This window comes from Triticum dicoccoides, chromosome 4A, assembly GCF_002162155.2.
Source record: "Triticum dicoccoides isolate Atlit2015 ecotype Zavitan chromosome 4A, WEW_v2.0, whole genome shotgun sequence".
Classification (NCBI taxonomy): domain Eukaryota; kingdom Viridiplantae; phylum Streptophyta; class Magnoliopsida; order Poales; family Poaceae; genus Triticum; species Triticum dicoccoides.
In genome coordinates this window covers 301,878,976-301,896,337 of record NC_041386.1, presented here as the reverse complement: position 1 = coordinate 301,896,337, position 17,362 = coordinate 301,878,976, and the positions used below count along the sequence as shown (strand labels likewise).

The window sequence follows — 17,362 nt, the reverse complement described above, 5'->3', positions numbered from 1 at the left end:
GGCCGCCCCGCGCGTCGCCATCGGTTGGTCACCTCATAACCACTCGTCCGCCCCGCACGTCGCCATCAGTTGGTCACCTCATCACCACTCGGTCGCCCTACGCGTCGCCATCGGTTGGTCATCTCATCACCACTCGGCCGCCCCGCGCATCGCCACTCGGTTGGTCGCCTCATCACCACTCGGCCACTCGTGCGCCTTCAGATAGCTAAGTCATTTTACATTCTGTTATTTCCGTCTTCCCGAGTATCCCGTAATTCACACATCACGTTCACTCGGAGGCCACGCCACCGAGTGTACCTCTACGCTCGGCTGCTTTATTTTCACATACTTGCTTAGTACTAATTATGTGACTCCCGAGTCCAACTTCCATTTTTCCACATACATCATTCACGAACACCATGTGTCGTTCTTCATTTCGAGTTTGCATCACTCCTCCGAGGCTGCAACTAAGTCGAAACATTACACTTCCGTTTTATTTGAGCCGATATTCCAATAAGTCCAGTCGGATCCTTCACTTCGACAAGTTCGAACGGATCCTTTGCTCTTCCAGACTCTTGCTATTTAACTAGCAAGCCCCTTGCACTCCCAGCGGGTGTCTATGGGTGTTATTCACACAAATTATTTCAGCACACATCAAATTTCCTCGAGAAATTATTTCGTTGGCTTGTGCCATTTTTTACACAAGTTATGCGATCACTCAATGGCCCTATGCGCCAACTTCATTGCTGCTCGGACTCGGTCACCATACCGGTCCTAGCGCACCACAACACCGACCTTGTCGCTCTGTTGACTTCAAACACATCCAGCCAACCCCTCTATGGAATCCTCTTCATCGTATCAATGATATAGACCTTGTTAGACATGAGACAGATAAGTCCCTTTTGTAATTAAATTTCACACTTCACTCTTTTGTGAGTTTGCCTCTTTCGAGCATCACTCGGAAGCTTCTCCTCATCTTTACCCGAGCCCGACTCAATGAATTGCAAATCATCCATTCAAAACTATATTTCTTGTATTCCGACATGTCCGTTGTCGAAGCCTGTAGTACGCTCGGGGGATACGCCGCACTCGGGCCGGGGCTGTATCTCGTTTGGAATGACACTCTCCTGTAGTCGAGTACTTCATCACCTGTCAGATCCTTCACTTCAACAAGTGCATTCGATCCGCCACTTTGACAAGTTTTATAATCACCCAGACGCTCTGCACGCCATATTCATTCCTACTCAGACTCGGTTGTCACGCCGGTCTTATTGTGTCGCAGCCACACTACACCGACCTCGTCGCTACATTAGCTTCGAAAGCATCTGGCTAACTCCTTCGAAGACCATCTCAGCCACTTGGCTGGACACACAATCTGTCACTCGACCATCCCGCGCATCACCACTTGGCTGGACACCTAGTCCTTCACTCGGCCACCTCGCGCATCCTCACTCGGCCGTCCCACACTGCGCCACTCGGTTGTGCACATCTTCGCCACTCGGACGCTCCGTGCGTTGCCTCTCGGTTTTGCACGTCTTCACCACTCGGCCACCCCGCGCGTCGTCAGTCGGTTGTACACATCATCGCCCCTCGGCCGCCTCGTGTGTCACCATCAGTTGGACATGTCTTTACCTCTACACCCCCAACACAGGAACGACTAAGTTACTCATATGATCAAACCTCATATCACACTCTGTAGCAAGCTTACCTCTTTCGAGCATCACTCGGGGGCTACGCACAGCCGTTGGCCATGCCGCCCTCAAGGGTTACGCCCATTCAATCAACCCATTGATCACATCAGGAATATCTTTTTGACCATACATGCTCGGTCTGCCGAAAATCTATAAGGGTAGTACTGTCCACTAGGACAATCGCCCAAATCATTACCTAAAATCATCTTCAGGACTGCAAAAGGGTGAAAACAACGCTCCTCTACGGATACACTTGGCCCTATCCTAGGCTCCAAGGCGTCAGTTTCACAAACTTGGGCTCAGAGATGGCATGTGCTGGTTTTCCCCCGGGATAATGAGTGGCCTCTCTTTGGAGAGTCAGCCCACACACTAGCCTCGTCACTCGGGTTTCATGGCACGTCCATGTTAGACCACTGGTCTATCTCCTCCGGGAGACATACAAGTGCCACTAAGTTTTTCCTTGCAGTCAACATACGCCAATCAGTTGGGAAGCACGTCAACTTGGACAAATACCCCTTTCATGCAAAAGGGTAAAAATGAAGCTCCTCTACGGATACAATGTACTCTTACAAATACCCCTTTCACGGAAAATCTAACGGTCAATATAAGAAGTACTACTGAAATGATTACTCCCTGGAGTGGCCAGCTTTTTTCCACAGTCGGCAGTTTCAAGGCCGAATTCATTCATCATGTCGAGTGCACAAAGATCACTTGATTGATCCAGTTCCAGATTGAATTCATTTACAGTGCCAAGTGCACGAAGATCAGTCCGACTGACTCAGCTCCAAGCTGAGCTTATTTACCATGCCAAGCGCTTGAAGATCCATCCGATTGATTCAATTCCAGACAAAGATATTTACCGTGCCAACTACATGGAGGTTTACCGGGAGACTTAAACCCTCTACCAGACTCATCTAGTCAAACAGAGGCTTAGGGACTACACCGAGTGGGTGCACTCAGCGTGCCCCCACTGGAAGAGAACTCAGAAAGAAACATTTTGCTCGATGCAAACCCAACTCCAGATCACTCGACCTCTAACTCAGAGAAGAAGAAATCCAATCAGTACCAGCTAAGAAGATTTTCTCTCTTAGACCCCCGCCGACTGCCCGCAGTTGACGGCGGTCTCGAGGACTACACCCAGTGGGTGCACTCATCGTGCTCAAAACAGGTCCACGGAGGAGCGTTAAACTCACCTTATAGGAATGTTTTGGTAGTCGACGGGATTCTTTAGAACTTGTTTGTTTGTTGTTCGTCACTCGGACTGGTCAGGCTAGACCGACTGGAGATTACTCCAATGGGTCCAGAGTGACGAACAACACCCACTAGAGTAATCTCCAGTCGGTCTGGCCTGACCAGTCTGAGTGACGAACAACAAACAAACAAGTTCTAAAGAATCCCGTGGACTACCAAAAAATTCCTATAAGGTGAGTTTAACGCTCCTCCGTGGACCTGTTTTGAGCCTTCTTCTAGGACTCAAAGCGTGAAACTCACAAGTGTGGATCTAAAACCGACTCGTATTGACGTTCCTCCGGGATAAGAATGGCATCTCTCTGAGAGAGCAGCCCATGTGTCAATCTTGCTGCACAGATTTAATGACACATCCATACTCTGATCACAAGTTAACCTCTTCCGAGAGATGATCGAATGTCACCAAGTTGCTCCTCGCGGGCACTTACCCAGATCAGTCGGGAAGCACAGTGCCAGAATCCATTGATATTTTGTTCAAACCTTGATTGTCTGAAAGAAGATGACAGGTACCGAGTATTTCCGTAATCACTCGGGCCAAATTGTGTCTTCCACAAACTCGTTCTGCAAAATTGCAATCGATTCAGGGGCTAATGTTGGGGATACACATAACAGGTAGGCCCACGAAGGATCGAAATATCATGAAGCATGGGGTCCACACAACATGTGGGTCCAAGTAAATTTCATAGAGACATACTATCCACTCGGACAAGCAGCATATTATCCACTCGACCAAGTAGCATACCATCCACTCGGATGACAGTTCACCACTCGACCGTACGACTCACTCGGATATACGAAGACCAGCAGGCAGCAAAGCAGTCGGCATCATTCTCATAGTGAGGGCTTGATAGTGGGTTGGCATTATGGCATTCATGCCCCACTTTATAACATAGGAGGTGAGGGGGTGGCGCAATCTATATAAGCCACCCCCCACCACTAGACTAGGGGGGGTTCTTTTCTTCTACTTCTCTCTCTTTTTCACCATTAGTCTCAGGACTACGGGGATTCGTTCTCCTCTCATTGTAATCTCTGGATACATACTAAGATAAAACAAAGCCTCTCCGGAGCACGAGACGCAGGGTTGTTATCTCCACCGTGAGAGGCCCGAACTCGCTAAAACCACCATGTCACCCATATGCATCTCGATAGATCATGCTACTTTATCCTACCCCTCTCTTATTGTCGGAATCATTACCACGACAACCGCCCCACACCCTCCCATGCCAAGCCGCTGCACCCCCCCCTCCGGATCAGGCGACAAGAGTCGCCTCCCGTCGCCGCCGCCGCCGGGGATCGGCCACCATTGAGCACGCCCCCTCGTCGCCGCCCGGGATCACCCGCCATCGGTTAGTCCCTTTTTTGTGATTTTTGTGAGCTGTGTAGTTGATTGATGCGCCGGTGTGCGTGTAGATGGAGTTGAGCCCGTGTGAAAGAACACGCGGTGCCCCCATGTTTGGTTTTGGTAATTGATGACAATCTCTATGGACTAATGGTTGCCTTGAGTTATATTTGAAGGTTTTGTCCATAAGATTTTCTTGGAGTACATGTGTTGGTTTCAAGGAGAGTTTGTGTCGACCAAGGTGTTATTCAAGGAATTACCTAAAGATTGGTCATGTGAGAGTTGAGCTTATTGCAAGCATGTCTTGAAGAAGAAGATTGTTTGATCATTCATGCTTACCTTCAAGGCATCATCCAAATGAAGAGAGTTGGAAAGGTTCAAGGTTGATCAAGACTAAGTCAAGAGTGAATCAAGTTGATCAAATCACAAAGCATAGAAGATGTACCAAGAGGGATCAAGTGATCCCATGGTATGGTAAGCATTGACCATTACGGTTTGTGTACTAACCCATAGTATTCGTGAGAGTTCTTTGTGGGGTTAGGTTGCGGTGTGCACGTTCAAGTGATGCATCACGAAGAGATAAAGTGCTTGAATATTGTCGTCCATTGTGGTGACAATGGACTTGTGAAGATGTGCCAAAAAGTGGCTCACCCATAATGGAGTATGGGGGAGCAATCTACTAGTCTTCACCGAGCCAACGCAATCAAGAAAGGTGGTCCTACTTGAGGAAGTCAAGATCGTCTACATCTAGATCAAGTGGACTTTGTGCAAGGTAAACGTTTGCCCTTGATAGGTTTTCTATTTTACCGGTCTCATAGTGGTAGTTGGGAGACCGGGTTATAGGATCGATTGTCGTACTATCAAGGGAGGCTCTCGATGAGTAGCTTGATCGTATCATTCATAGAGAGCTCAAACCATTGCATCCTTGCATCATCTTTCTTGGTTCTTGTTTGGTTCTCTTTGCGAGTCTTAGAGCTTATGGTCATCTTGATGACAAGCTTGAGTTCATCGAAAACGGAGTTCGCATGCGTCTTCTATGATGTTTTCGGTGTTGGAGGTTTTACCGGTCTTATCCAAGGAAGGGTTCTCACCATTTTCTTATGGCCTTTTTTCATTTGCTTCTTATTGATATTTCTATCAAGATTGTGTTATCCCATGTCGTTAGCTTTCCAACAAACTTGGTTTCATTGAATTCAGAGTTCGTTTGCAGAAGTTGTGGCTGTTTTGGTAAAGGCTGCAGCGGTACTGCCGTGGCTAGAGCGGATGTAATTTTTTACTACCGCTCCAGAGCGGTACTACCGCGGCTCCTGGGCGGTACTACCGCGGCTCCTGGGCGGTACTACCGCTCCAGAGCAGTACTACCATGGATCCTAAGTGGTAGTACCGCTCCGGACCAAAATCTCGTGTTTTGCTCAGCGGAGGTAGGCACGAAAGTATTTTTTTTGTACCGCTCGCAAACAGTAGTACTGCTACCATTTGTGGTAGTACCGTGAGGTCGAGCGGTAGTACCGTGAGGACGAGCGGTAGTATGGCTCCGACGGTTCTACTGGCCTTTTGCCTCCTCGCTGTTGTTTTTCAAAGGGGTACTACCGTCCTAGCGGTAGTACCGCTCCTTGGAGCGGTAGTACCGCTCTGTGCGGGCTGTGGGCATAACGGTTGGATTTTTCCCCACCTATAAAAGGGGGTCTTCTTCCCCAATGAACTTTATCCTTTGAGCTCGTGTTCTTCCCCCATTGTTGACCTTCTTCGAGCTTGCTAACTCTCAATCCCTCCATGGATTCTTGCTAGTTTTTGAGGGAAAAGAGAGAGGGGATCTAGATCCACATTTCCACCAATCACTTTCTCCTCTGTGTGAGGGGAACCCCTTGGATCTAGATCTTGGAGTTCTTGGTGTTCTCCTTCTTGTTCTTCCTCTCATTTTCCTCCCTAGCATTAGTTCCTTCGGTGGGATTTGAGAGAGAAGGACTTGGGCACTCCGTGTGCCCTTGCCATTGCATTTGGTGCATCGATTTGAGTTCTCCACGGTGATACGTGGAAGTGAAGTTTGAGAAGCTTATTACTCTTGGGTGTTTGGGCACCCTAGAGCTTGTTCCTCTTGGGTGCCTTGGCGCCCTAGACGGTTGGTTTTGTTCGGAGCTCAATCATTGTGGTGTAAAGCTCCGGGCAAGCATCGGGGTCTCCAATTAGGTTGTGGAGATCGCCCCGAGCAATTTGACGGGTATCGGTGACCGTCCCCAAGGGTTGCCAAAGTGTACGGGTTTGGTGACCGCCACCAAGGGTTGCCATTTGTACGGGTTCGGTGACCGCCCTCAAGGGTCCCTTAGTGGAATCACGGCATCTTGCATTGTGCGAGGGCATGAGGAGATTACGGTGGCCCTAGTGGCTTCTTGGGGAGCATTATGCCTCCACACCGCTCCAAACGGAGATTAGCATCCGCAAGGGTGTGAACTTCGGAATACATCATCGTCTCCGTGTGCCTCGGTTATCTCTTACCCGTGCTCTTTACTTATGCACTTTACTTTGTGATAGCCATATTGTTTCTTGTCATATATCTTGCTATCACCTAGTAGTTTATCTTGCTTAGCATAAATTGTTTGTGCACATAGGTGAGCCTAGTTGTTGTAGGTTTTATGTTTGACAAATTAACCGCTAGGTTTATTCCGCATTTGTTCAAGCCTAAACCGTAATTATTTTAAAATGCCTATTCACCCCCCCCCTCTAGGCGACATCCACGATCTTTCACCATGCGAGAAGTTCTTTCTCTCCGATTTGTCCGATCCGGACGACTCGGATGTTGAGACCATGCTTGCGACCTTTCGGCAGCAAACATTAGTCATGGAGCTTGCCGTGAAGGAGCATGAAGACGAGCACCGAAAGAGGAGGCGAGGATCGACTGTCGGGCGTCTGTGCATTCCTCGGAATCGCCATCTTGGGAACGAGATGTTGATGCAAGACTATTTCGCGGAGAATCCTACATATCCTCCGCACCTCTTCCGGATAAGGTACCGAATGTGCCGATCCCTCTTTGTGAAACTTGTTCAAGCTTGCGAGGCAAATTGCCGGTATTTTACTCAAAGAAGGAATGTCGCGGGCTTAAAGGGATTTAGTGCATATCAAAAAATCTCCGAGGCTATGCGGGTGATTACATATGGCGTTCCGGCTGACTATGCCGATGAGTATCTTCGCATTGGTGAAGATAGCACAATTGAGTATGTGCGTAGATTTGCGAAAGTGATCGTGCGTATCTTTGGTCCTGAGTATCTTCGGGCACCCAATGAAGATGACACAAAGAAATTGATGGCATCTAATGAGAGGAGAGGTTGGCCTGACATGCTAGGTAGCATTGATTGTATGCATTGAAATTGGAAAAAATGCCCCAAGGCTTGGCAAGGGATGTATTGTGGCAAGTCTCGTGATGCAACAATTGTGCTAGAGGCCATAGCATCCGAGGATTTATGGATTTGACATTGCTTTTTTGGTATGCCGGGCACTCTCAATGATACCAATGTGTTGCAACGGTCTCATTTGTTTGCTAGGCTTGCTAGTGGTGATGCTCCTGCTTGCAACTACACTATCAATGGGCATGAATACACAAAGGGGTACTATTTTGCAGATGGTATATACCCTCCTTGGTGCACATTTGTCAAGAGCATCAAAGAACCCAAAACAAAGAAACAATGTGAATTTGCAAGGGTGCAAGATGCAGCCCGAAAAGACATTGAAAGAGCATTCGGTGTTTTGCAATCTAGGTTCGCCATTGTCCGTGGTCCTGCTCGTTTTTGAAATAAGAAAACCTTGAAGAACATCATGACATGCTCTGTTATCCTGCACAATATGATTATTGAAGATGAGAGAGGAATGAACTTAGAATTCTTTTACGACAATGTGAGTAGCCGTGTCAAACCAGTTAGAGACCCAAACTGCATTAGAGCTTTTCTTGAGACATACAAGAAGATTGAAAATGCAGACACACACTTTCAACTTCAGGAGGATCTCATTGAGCACCATTGGCAAAGGGTTGGACAGTGACTAATTTTTGTATTCATTTGTATTTGTATTCATGACAAGTTTTGTATTGCATTATTTAAGTTTGCTACGGTGATTTGAATAATTATTTGTAATGCGGATGATTATTGTATTATGTTTGATTTGAATAATTCAGTTTGTTTTCGATTGTTGAATTATGTTGGATTTGATATTTGCGGACCGATGATATGCGAGATGCAGCGGCGCAAAGAGCAGACCCCACAAAACCGACCCATAAACTAATATATTTCGTGAATATACTTTTTTACGGATCTGTTTGGGAGTCTGCATTTGTGCCAACCTGCAAAAGTGGTTTTGCGCGAACTGCAAATGTGTTTTGGGAACCGATGGGATGCGGGGTCTGCTAGAGTCGCTCTAAAACAAGTTAAGTGACCACAATTTCGTATTTTACAAGTTCTTCCAATGGGATTACCTCAGACTATAAATCATGTTCCATGTCCCGAACTAGCGCCCAAAGATCCATGCTATCAATAGATCCATCAAATCTGTCACCAGCGACCTTAGACTAGCCATAGTGGGGTAACTTAGGTAGTAATTTAACACATCTCAATACAATTTTGCTTATGTGGCAAGTATTTAATAAGGAAAGAGGTGCTTGTGGTAACATAATATGTTACTATAACATAGCGTTTTCCGAGGCAAAATGAGTCTATGAGCTAATAAATGAAACCATCTATGACACTATTATTTAATTATTTTGCACTATGAAGATAGTAACTTAGACTAATATCATATCCACTATGACACTATTATTAATTACTTTGCACTATAGAGGTAATAACTTAGACTAGTGTCATATCTATGACACTAGTATAAGTTACTCCCCACTATGACCAGCCTTATCCTCAACCCGACACCTGGTTCATCACAACCCGCATTTACTCCACACCTGAGCACATCATTTTCTTTTCTCCCGTTGCAACACCTGGTTCATCACAACCTGCATTTACTCCACACCTGAGCACATCATTTTCTTTTCTCCCGTTGTAACACATGGTCATATATGCTACTCCCTTCAATCCAAAATAAGCGTCACAGTTTTGAATTAAGGTTAGCTCTATCCATAATAAGTGTTGCAGTATTGAATTAAGGTTGGACTAACCTTAGTTCAAAACTGACAATTATTTTGGATCAGTGGGAGTAGTTATTAAAAATAAGAATTGCCCAAAACACGTCAGGGATACGTATGTTCTAGTACATTGGTGCTATATATAGCGGCGACCCGGAGCATTAACAGCTGAAGGATAGTAGATTACTAATTGCGATGTTGGACTAGTAATAACAAAAGAAAAGGCCCTGGTGAGGCTTCATCTACCATATATGTATATACATTAGGAAGGAGGGTGTTGTAATCCCCTCCGTCGCCAGCATACTTGCTTCATACACTCAGTAGTACATGAGCTGCTGCTGTTGCTGCTGCTGCTGCTGAGGGTTGACACTCTGGAAGCCCCCGTCAAAGATGGCCTTGCGGGCGCCGGCGCCCATATCCATCGCGGCCTGCCTCAGGGCGGCGTGCTGACCCATCAGGGCCGGGTCAGCAGCCATCTTGCTCAGAGCAAGGGATCGGTCGTAGGAGATGAGGTCAGCTGCTGACACGCCAGGGGTGTATGGCGCTAATGCCGGAGGAGGCAGAGGCGCAGATGCTGTCCCTGGTGGAGTTGGCTTGCTTCCCCAAGAGCACTGCATGATATGAAAACTCAATCACTAAAACCCTTTTATCCTCTGTTACATCCGAGGAACTAAGGTAACCAAGAGAAATGGAATTCATTGGTGGGGATGTCAATGTCTAAAGAGAGTACCTTGATCTGCCTCCCGCCAATAAGTTGGCCATTACCCGTCTGTATTGCTTGTGCAGCTTCTTCATGGGTACTATATCTCACAAAGCCAAATCCTTTATCGCGTGTTACACGGACCTCCTCAATTGAGCCAGCCCCGAGTAAATGGAAAAATCGATGCACATCATTGCTGTTGATCTAATAAACAGAATTGACAAGTTAGTGATGAGCAAACAAGAACAATGCAAAAGAACAGGAATCAAGAAAGTACATCATGGGGAAGATTGCCAACATAAACAGTTGTATACTGTGGGTTATTTTCAGGACCATCTTCGTTTGCATTCTCCTTGCCAGCCTCTGTAAAACAGGAACAATGAAATTACTTCGCTAGTCGTAGTTACCACAAAAGATTTCACAAGGTTATGTGGCTAGATTCTGTGCGAAGCAAATATTATTTTAATTCCTATTCTGCTAAGGATTAAGACTGGAACCCTTATGTTGAAGTGGAGTTGGCAAATGTAACAGACTATGAAGTAAATTCAACTCCAAGGGTAATAGATAAAGATTAGAAACCTAAACTCCCACAATAATGATAACTAATAGTTCAACTTGTTGCAAGCCGATTGTTCCATATCATATAACCTTAAATTAAAACAAATACCTAAGAAACAAGTGCATATAGATTCACCTGATGAGCCGTTTATCAATTCCACCATACCCTTGGAGTCTGTACTTTGCTTCTCTTCACCAGCATTAGCGCCCTTCGTCGCCCAATTGCAACGAATTTGGCGGTTGCCAAGCCACTTTCCTGAACACAAGAAAAACAAACATACATTATCATCACATCACTGAAGCTGATTTGTCAACTCCAGAATTAGACATAGGGAGCGCACCATTCAACTCATTCATGGCAGTTTGTGCATCCTGTCAATGAATAACAAAGGAAGATGATGAATAGCAGTTCATATAAACTCAACATTAGTTCTGAGTCCAGACTAATGTTTTAAGTTGCCATGGTGACACTACCTGCTGATTCCTAAAAGAAACGAAACCAAACCCTCTAGATCGTCCAGTCTGCTGATCCCACATAACTCTAGCATCTCTGCACAAGTTACCAAGCTAAAGTGGTAAGGCAGAATATACTGTACAAATGGGATGAAGTACACAGAGCTATCTAACACTTACGAACAGGTAGAATATGCCGAGAAAAAAGCAAACAAAGCAGCATCCGTAACCTCCGGGCAAAGATCCCCGACAAAGATGTTAAAATGACCTGCAAGAATAAACAGCCATACAGATCTCAGTTATAACAGTCTCAAATCTAAAAGGATGCACATACACTGGAAAAAAAAAACAAGTATATATAATGGAACATTTAGACCATATTTCAGTACCAGACCTGATGTATCCTCTCTCTGGGTACTTGCGTATGCCCAATTGACTTTTATTGGCTGGCCAAACCTGGTTATCCAGTATTATAAGAAACGTTAATGTAGAACATGGGACACTGCATTAATATCTGTTCATAGATAATTAATATTGAAAGAAAACACTTACAGTTGTCTACCATTGAGTGACACAATAGCAATTGCAGCATATCTACGGTCATAATAGTCAACAAAACCAAAAGATGACTGCGAGATGATAAGAACAAAGATGGATAAAATATTAACAGAAACAATATGACTAATTCAGCATTAGCTGTTCTACAACGAATTGTAGTGGTGAACTAAGTAAATAACACAAACAAAAATGCAGCACGCTTTTTTCAAGAGATAGAAGACGGCATCACTAAAATATCAAGTTAACAGTCCTAACAAGAGGCCAAATTAGTTATTTATCTACCTATCCCATGTGAGCATTTGTTGATTGTGCAGTCAGTCAACATCAGAAAGCTTCCTTGCAGGAAGTTGCTCAGAACTGGGTTTGATGGCATTTATCTACCATACCAATTCAAACAAATGGTCCAAAACAGTCCCTTACAGCTTTCACACAGTAGGGTTCTGAGATCCAAAAATAAACACTGTTAAACCAACAAATCAAATATTGACTATTGATACCATAAATCCTTCTGTCTGAGAGCATGCATTGCGGGTGGCAGTCTACATCGTGCCAGAATGTAACACACAGCATTATCTGATACTATTGAATAAATGCCTTAAACTTGCACCAAATACAAAGTACCACAATGGCATCTATTTTTAAAGAGCACAAGTTACCTTTTCTTTCCTAATGAGCTTACACCCTTCAACTGGACCAATACTCTGGAAAACTTCATGCAGTAGTGAATCTGTGACTTGAAGATGGATATTGCCAACATACCTATTCAGAATAATAATGTTGAGTAGTGAGTAACATAAGGAAATGATGTGCAGTTTGATGTACAAATAAGCAGAAGAGAACTTGATACATGTCATCAGGCAGTCCGCAGTCCTAGAACATATCCAGTTTGGAGTTTACTATAGGACACAGAGCACACATTTTACAAAGAAGTATCATGTTTTGTACAATTTTATATTTAATTGGAGTTTACTATAAGAGACAGGGCACACATTTTACAAAGAAGTATCGTGTTTTGTACAATTTTATATTTAATTTCAGTAAGACGGCACGAGATAACTAGAAGGTTGAAATAATCAACCACTTACACACTGCGGCACGTGCTTGAATCAAACCCAGGAGGCAGGTTCCCACTAACGATGGGCTCTATCTGCAAAATTACGGGTGTCACAAACAAAGAATACAGCCCTAACATTTTGAAAGGAAAATAAGAGCCAAACAAACAGTAGAAGTGAAAATATGTAATATCAAAAATCAAAATCAAACAAAACAATACGAATGCAGTAAGGTATGCAATGAAGACCAAGCTAGACCCCTGGTCCAGAGGACACGTGATTCAGGAACGCTGTACAGATCTACAATATGTCGCTGCATGCACGATTCCCCAAATGAGCATTGCAGGAAGACCAATGTCCACCATTTTCTACTCATTTTAGTTTTCCTGTGGATTTCTTGCAGTTACTGAATTATGTGCGGAGACAAGCTGAAAGAAATCGCTGTACAATACTACCGACATGTAAAGACACACTTAACTGTACTCAGTGAAAGGCAGTACTTGCAGTGCTGCACTATTGGAAAACGCATCTACTTTGAACATGTTTACCAGAGCTTTGCACAACTGACTCTTAGATATGCAAACGGATTCACTAGGGTGCGTTTGGTTACAAGGGTGGTCATGAATGGGTTGGGATCGTTCAAAAAATAGACATGTTTGGTTATAAAGCACATGAATGGTTCAAGTCAAAAAAAGAGAATATGCCTTGAAGATGCTGAACCGTTCCACCCAACCAAATCGGTCGAATCAAATGGCCACGCTTTGCATGCATGACTATGTGAGCATGACTGGTGGTCCCGTCCTAAATAATTAGCTCATCTCTTATATTCAGCCAAACGCATGAATTGAATGGTTCAATCCCAAATAAATTGGACGGTCCCAACCCATTCATATGACACCTTCAACCAAACGCATCCTAACTAGCACTTGGAACAGCTACATGTATAAGAAAACATGTCATGCAAGTATTAATACTCCCTCCGATCCATATTATTTGTCGCTCAAACGGACGTATCTAGTTGTATTTCAGTGCTAGATACATCCGTTTGAGCAACAAGTAATATCGATCGGAGGGAGTAGAATAAATGGAGTTCAGCATTAATGCAACCTATGCACCAAAACTCAAAATTGGAGTACCCTCTGAACTGACAAACAGGATGAAAGAAGGAAAAGGAATGAGCATAGTTATGGTACATTCACATTTCAGTCACCACTAAATGTGCACTTATTTATGATCAGAGACAACCAAAACGTAACCCACATCTCTAAATGGTGACTTGTTTAGCAGTCACCAGACAAATTTCACCTGACCTTCACAGACCTTACGAGCTCATTCACAGTTCTCACTGCATATTTTCCACTTCACATTTAAGAAACTAACAAGTATTTAGCACTAGGGCGCTTACAATATCACATAAACTCTAACACAAACATATTTATCTCACTATTGTCACTCATTAAACCTGCCCGTAATCTTAATTGTAAATCACAACCACATGCACCTAATTCCACGCGGCGTACTCAAGCATAACTCCTCTAAACAGTAGTAAAAAAACAAATAATTGGTAAAGTAGTACTTAGCTTGCAATACCAGAGATGTGAAATCCACTCAAAAACGACCCGGTCTGATCAAAACCCTAATTCGACAAACAAAACATAAGACAAACTAAAGTTTTCCTGACGAGCAAGCTCACAACGAAGAGAACTAATAGACTCCCTAGAGGAACCGACGAAATGAAAAATCGCAACAGTGAAGCAACCAAATCCCCACCATTTGAACCGAATAACCAAAATGAGAGACTCCAACCCTAGAACACGGAGCCATGCCAGCGAAACCCCTAGCTGTCACCGACACCGCGGGAACGGGAAACACCGCACTCCCCACACCTGGAACCCCAGACACCTCCAGAGGCCACCAACCCAGCGCAGACGAAAGCGATCGAGCGAGCAGTAACCACGGGGGAGCAAGATAAGGAGCCCACATGCGGCGCGGCGAGGAGACCCGGGTGCGCGTGGTGCGGCGGGAACATGGGCGGCACCGCGGCCGCCGCGGCCGCCGCCTGCTGCTGGTGGTGGTGCATGAGTAGCGCCTGCTGCATCATCTGCTGCTGCTGCTGCGCCGCTACCGCCGCCGCCTGCTTCATCCTCTGCTGCATGGCGATCGATCCCCGGGCCGTCGTCCCGGGTCAGGGAGATCGATTATTAGGGTTTGGGTCGGGGATTAATCCAACCCAAACTCGACGAAGAAGGAAATCGAAATGGAAAAAAGGGAAGAAAAAAACTCGAAGCCGAGGGAGGAAGTGAAGAGGAGCGAGGTGAGACCGTGAGAGTGGGGGTGAGCAAGCAGGGGAAGAAAAGGATATTTTCTTGCGGGAAACAACATTTCCAGAACACCCCCTAAGTTGTACGAGTTCGCATATAAGTTCATAGTCGACTGGAGCATCGAAGAGAGCTTTGTGCGCGAAGTGAGACAATGATTGGTGCAAGGCTATTTATGCAATTTACGAAACACCTAATGGTGTACATGGTAAATTCTCTCGTCTGCGGAGGACGGGCTCATAGCTGGCCAAACGGGCCGGCCCGGCACGGCACGGCACGGCCCATCTTAATCGTGCCTGGCACGGCCCGGCCCGCCATGGCACGATTATTAGTCGGGTCGTGTCGTGCCGGCCCGCGTTCTACCCCCTCCGGCCCAAGCACGGCCCAGGAGCCAAACGGGCCAGCCCGATGGCACGCTAGGCACGCTGGCCCACTAGCCTGATGGCCTGCTAGGTTTGTTTCTTGGGCTGATTTTGGCCTGCTGGGTTGTTTTTTATGTGTTATATATATATGTATATAATCTGGATAAAAAATAAAAAAGATAAACGGGCCGTGTCGTGCCGGCCCGCGTGCCCAGCCTTCAGGCCCAGGCATGGCCCAAGGCAGGCCGCATGCCTGGCACGGCCCGATTAGAGCGTGTCGGGCCTGGCCCATCACGTGCCGTGCCAGCGTGCTTGCGGGTCGGCATGCCAGGCCCGGCCCATTTGGCCAGCTATAGACGGGCTTGCTGCGGTGGAATGGATGAGAAGACCCGGTGTTCGTGCGCCCAGTGAAACGGCCGATGAACGAGGACCGCCGTCAGGGCAAGAGAGCCAAGGTCAGGAGGGCGGGTCGCTCCGGCGTTTGTGGACGAGAAACTCGGAAAAGAGCTGCCAGTATCTGCTACGTGTCAGAAGTCTTCGTGCCTCTGTGCGCTCGGTTGTTGGGTATTTACTTACCGAGCAGATTGTCGGTGTTCTGGGATCGGGGGTACCCAGGCCCGCCTGCCTACGGCCCAACACGTGGCTCCTTCGATGGCCCAGCACGTCCCAACTACAAGACTTCACGGACAAGACCCTCGCGAGGGCCCCTACCTCGCTAGGAGAACAACACCAAGACCTCCCGAGGAGCAGCTTTCGAGCCTGCCTCCCGAGGAGCAAAGATCTCTATGAAAGTACCTCACCTCACGAGGCGCGCGATGACGTGAGTCATGACGACCAAGACCAGGCGGATGCGAGCGGGCGCAACTCGGGACAGTTTCCTCTTTCATGTTAAGGAGGCAAGGACGTACGCGGGTTCTCGAGGAATCCCCCAAAGGTTTCCATTCCTGTGCAACGAGACCAAGACCACGAGCTCGACAGGGCCGATGTCATCGCCGAGCCCACCACTGCATCACGACCAGAAGCTTTGCAGAAGAAGAATAACTTTAGTCAGGATAGGGTGTACTCCTGTCCCCTTTCAAATTGGCTGTTGTGAAATCCCTTCCCGCCTAAGCTATGAGGGAAGAGGACCAATGCTAGTATAAATAAAGGTTAGTCTCCACCATAGAGAGGGGGATCCTCGAGCCCTCATGAGGCAGTTCACCACTTGTACTAGTTCATACTCATCCTCCTCGCGAGGCAATCCACCACAAACAAGAGTAGGGGTTTACACCGTAAGATGGCCTGAACCTGGGTAAATGACCGTGTCCACTCTTCTCCCCGCTCGCATGAACTCGACGAGGGCAAGCCATGAGGCGGTGAGCTTGCGGCTGCAGCTAGGCTAGATCTTCGCACGCCCCCAAGAGTTCGAACCTTGTTTGGGTCCGCGAAGCCCCGATTCCGACATTTGGCGCGGCTGATGCCTGCGTTCGGGCCACCCCTACACACACCTCACCAAGACTTTGGTGCATGAATCCTAGTGCGACGCTCTTAAGTGAGCCAGCAGGCACGTGTTGCCCTCGGCCCTTGACCTCAGGAGCACTCATCTCCTGGCCTTGACTGGGCATCATGACCCAGCATACCAGCGACGATCGCCCCTCGCTCAGGGGCTGTGGGTGCGGAACAAGCAAAAATAAAGGCAGCCTAAGGGGGTCCAGCGCTACTTCATGCATTGTTAAGGAGTTTCCACCAAGTACCCATTACATCCCCACAGGGTTACACTCAAAATGTTAGTAAGAAAACGGAAGAAAGACGTCATCATCATCACTGGTGGCAGCCTCGTGCTCCTCGGCTCCGTGCTGGTGTTCGTGGTTGTCGGGGGCGAAGTGTGTGACCAGATAATCTACGTGATCTTCCACCTACTCCCCCAGGGCATAAAAAATTATCCTAGGGACGGGGTCGATCATGGCCCCGAAGTCGAAATCGGGATCGGCGCGAAGAAGATGGCTGAA

General features: G+C 46.6%; 1 protein-coding gene across 1 annotated transcript; it reads right to left on the bottom strand.

Annotated features, from left to right (window-relative positions):
• Positions 1-9,342: 9,342 nt before the first annotated feature.
• LOC119285819 (oligouridylate-binding protein 1B-like) lies at positions 9,343-15,034 on the bottom strand. The gene is made up of 12 exons (XM_037565149.1): positions 14,676-15,034; positions 12,728-12,789; positions 12,299-12,401; positions 11,637-11,713; positions 11,479-11,540; positions 11,265-11,352; positions 11,106-11,181; positions 10,973-11,003; positions 10,768-10,887; positions 10,351-10,436; positions 10,104-10,277; positions 9,343-9,984 (listed from the first exon to the last, which is right to left on the bottom strand). Exons 1-12 carry the CDS (start codon positions 14,847-14,849, stop codon positions 9,691-9,693), a joined length of 1,347 nt encoding a protein of 448 aa, XP_037421046.1. The 5' UTR covers positions 14,850-15,034; the 3' UTR covers positions 9,343-9,690.
• Between the last annotated feature and the right edge of the window lie 2,328 nt (positions 15,035-17,362).

Coding starts and splice junctions, on each gene's coding strand:
- LOC119285819 (XM_037565149.1), bottom strand. CDS start 14,849: ATGCAGCAGAGGATGAAGCAGGCGGCGGCGGTAGCGGCGCAGCAGCAG. Junction 11,541..11,636: donor TCACTCAATGGTAGACAACT/GTAAGTGTTTTC, acceptor CTGGATAACCAG/GTTTGGCCAGCCAATAAAAG. Junction 9,985..10,103: donor TTGGCGGGAGGCAGATCAAG/GTACTCTCTTTA, acceptor CATATCATGCAG/TGCTCTTGGGGAAGCAAGCC.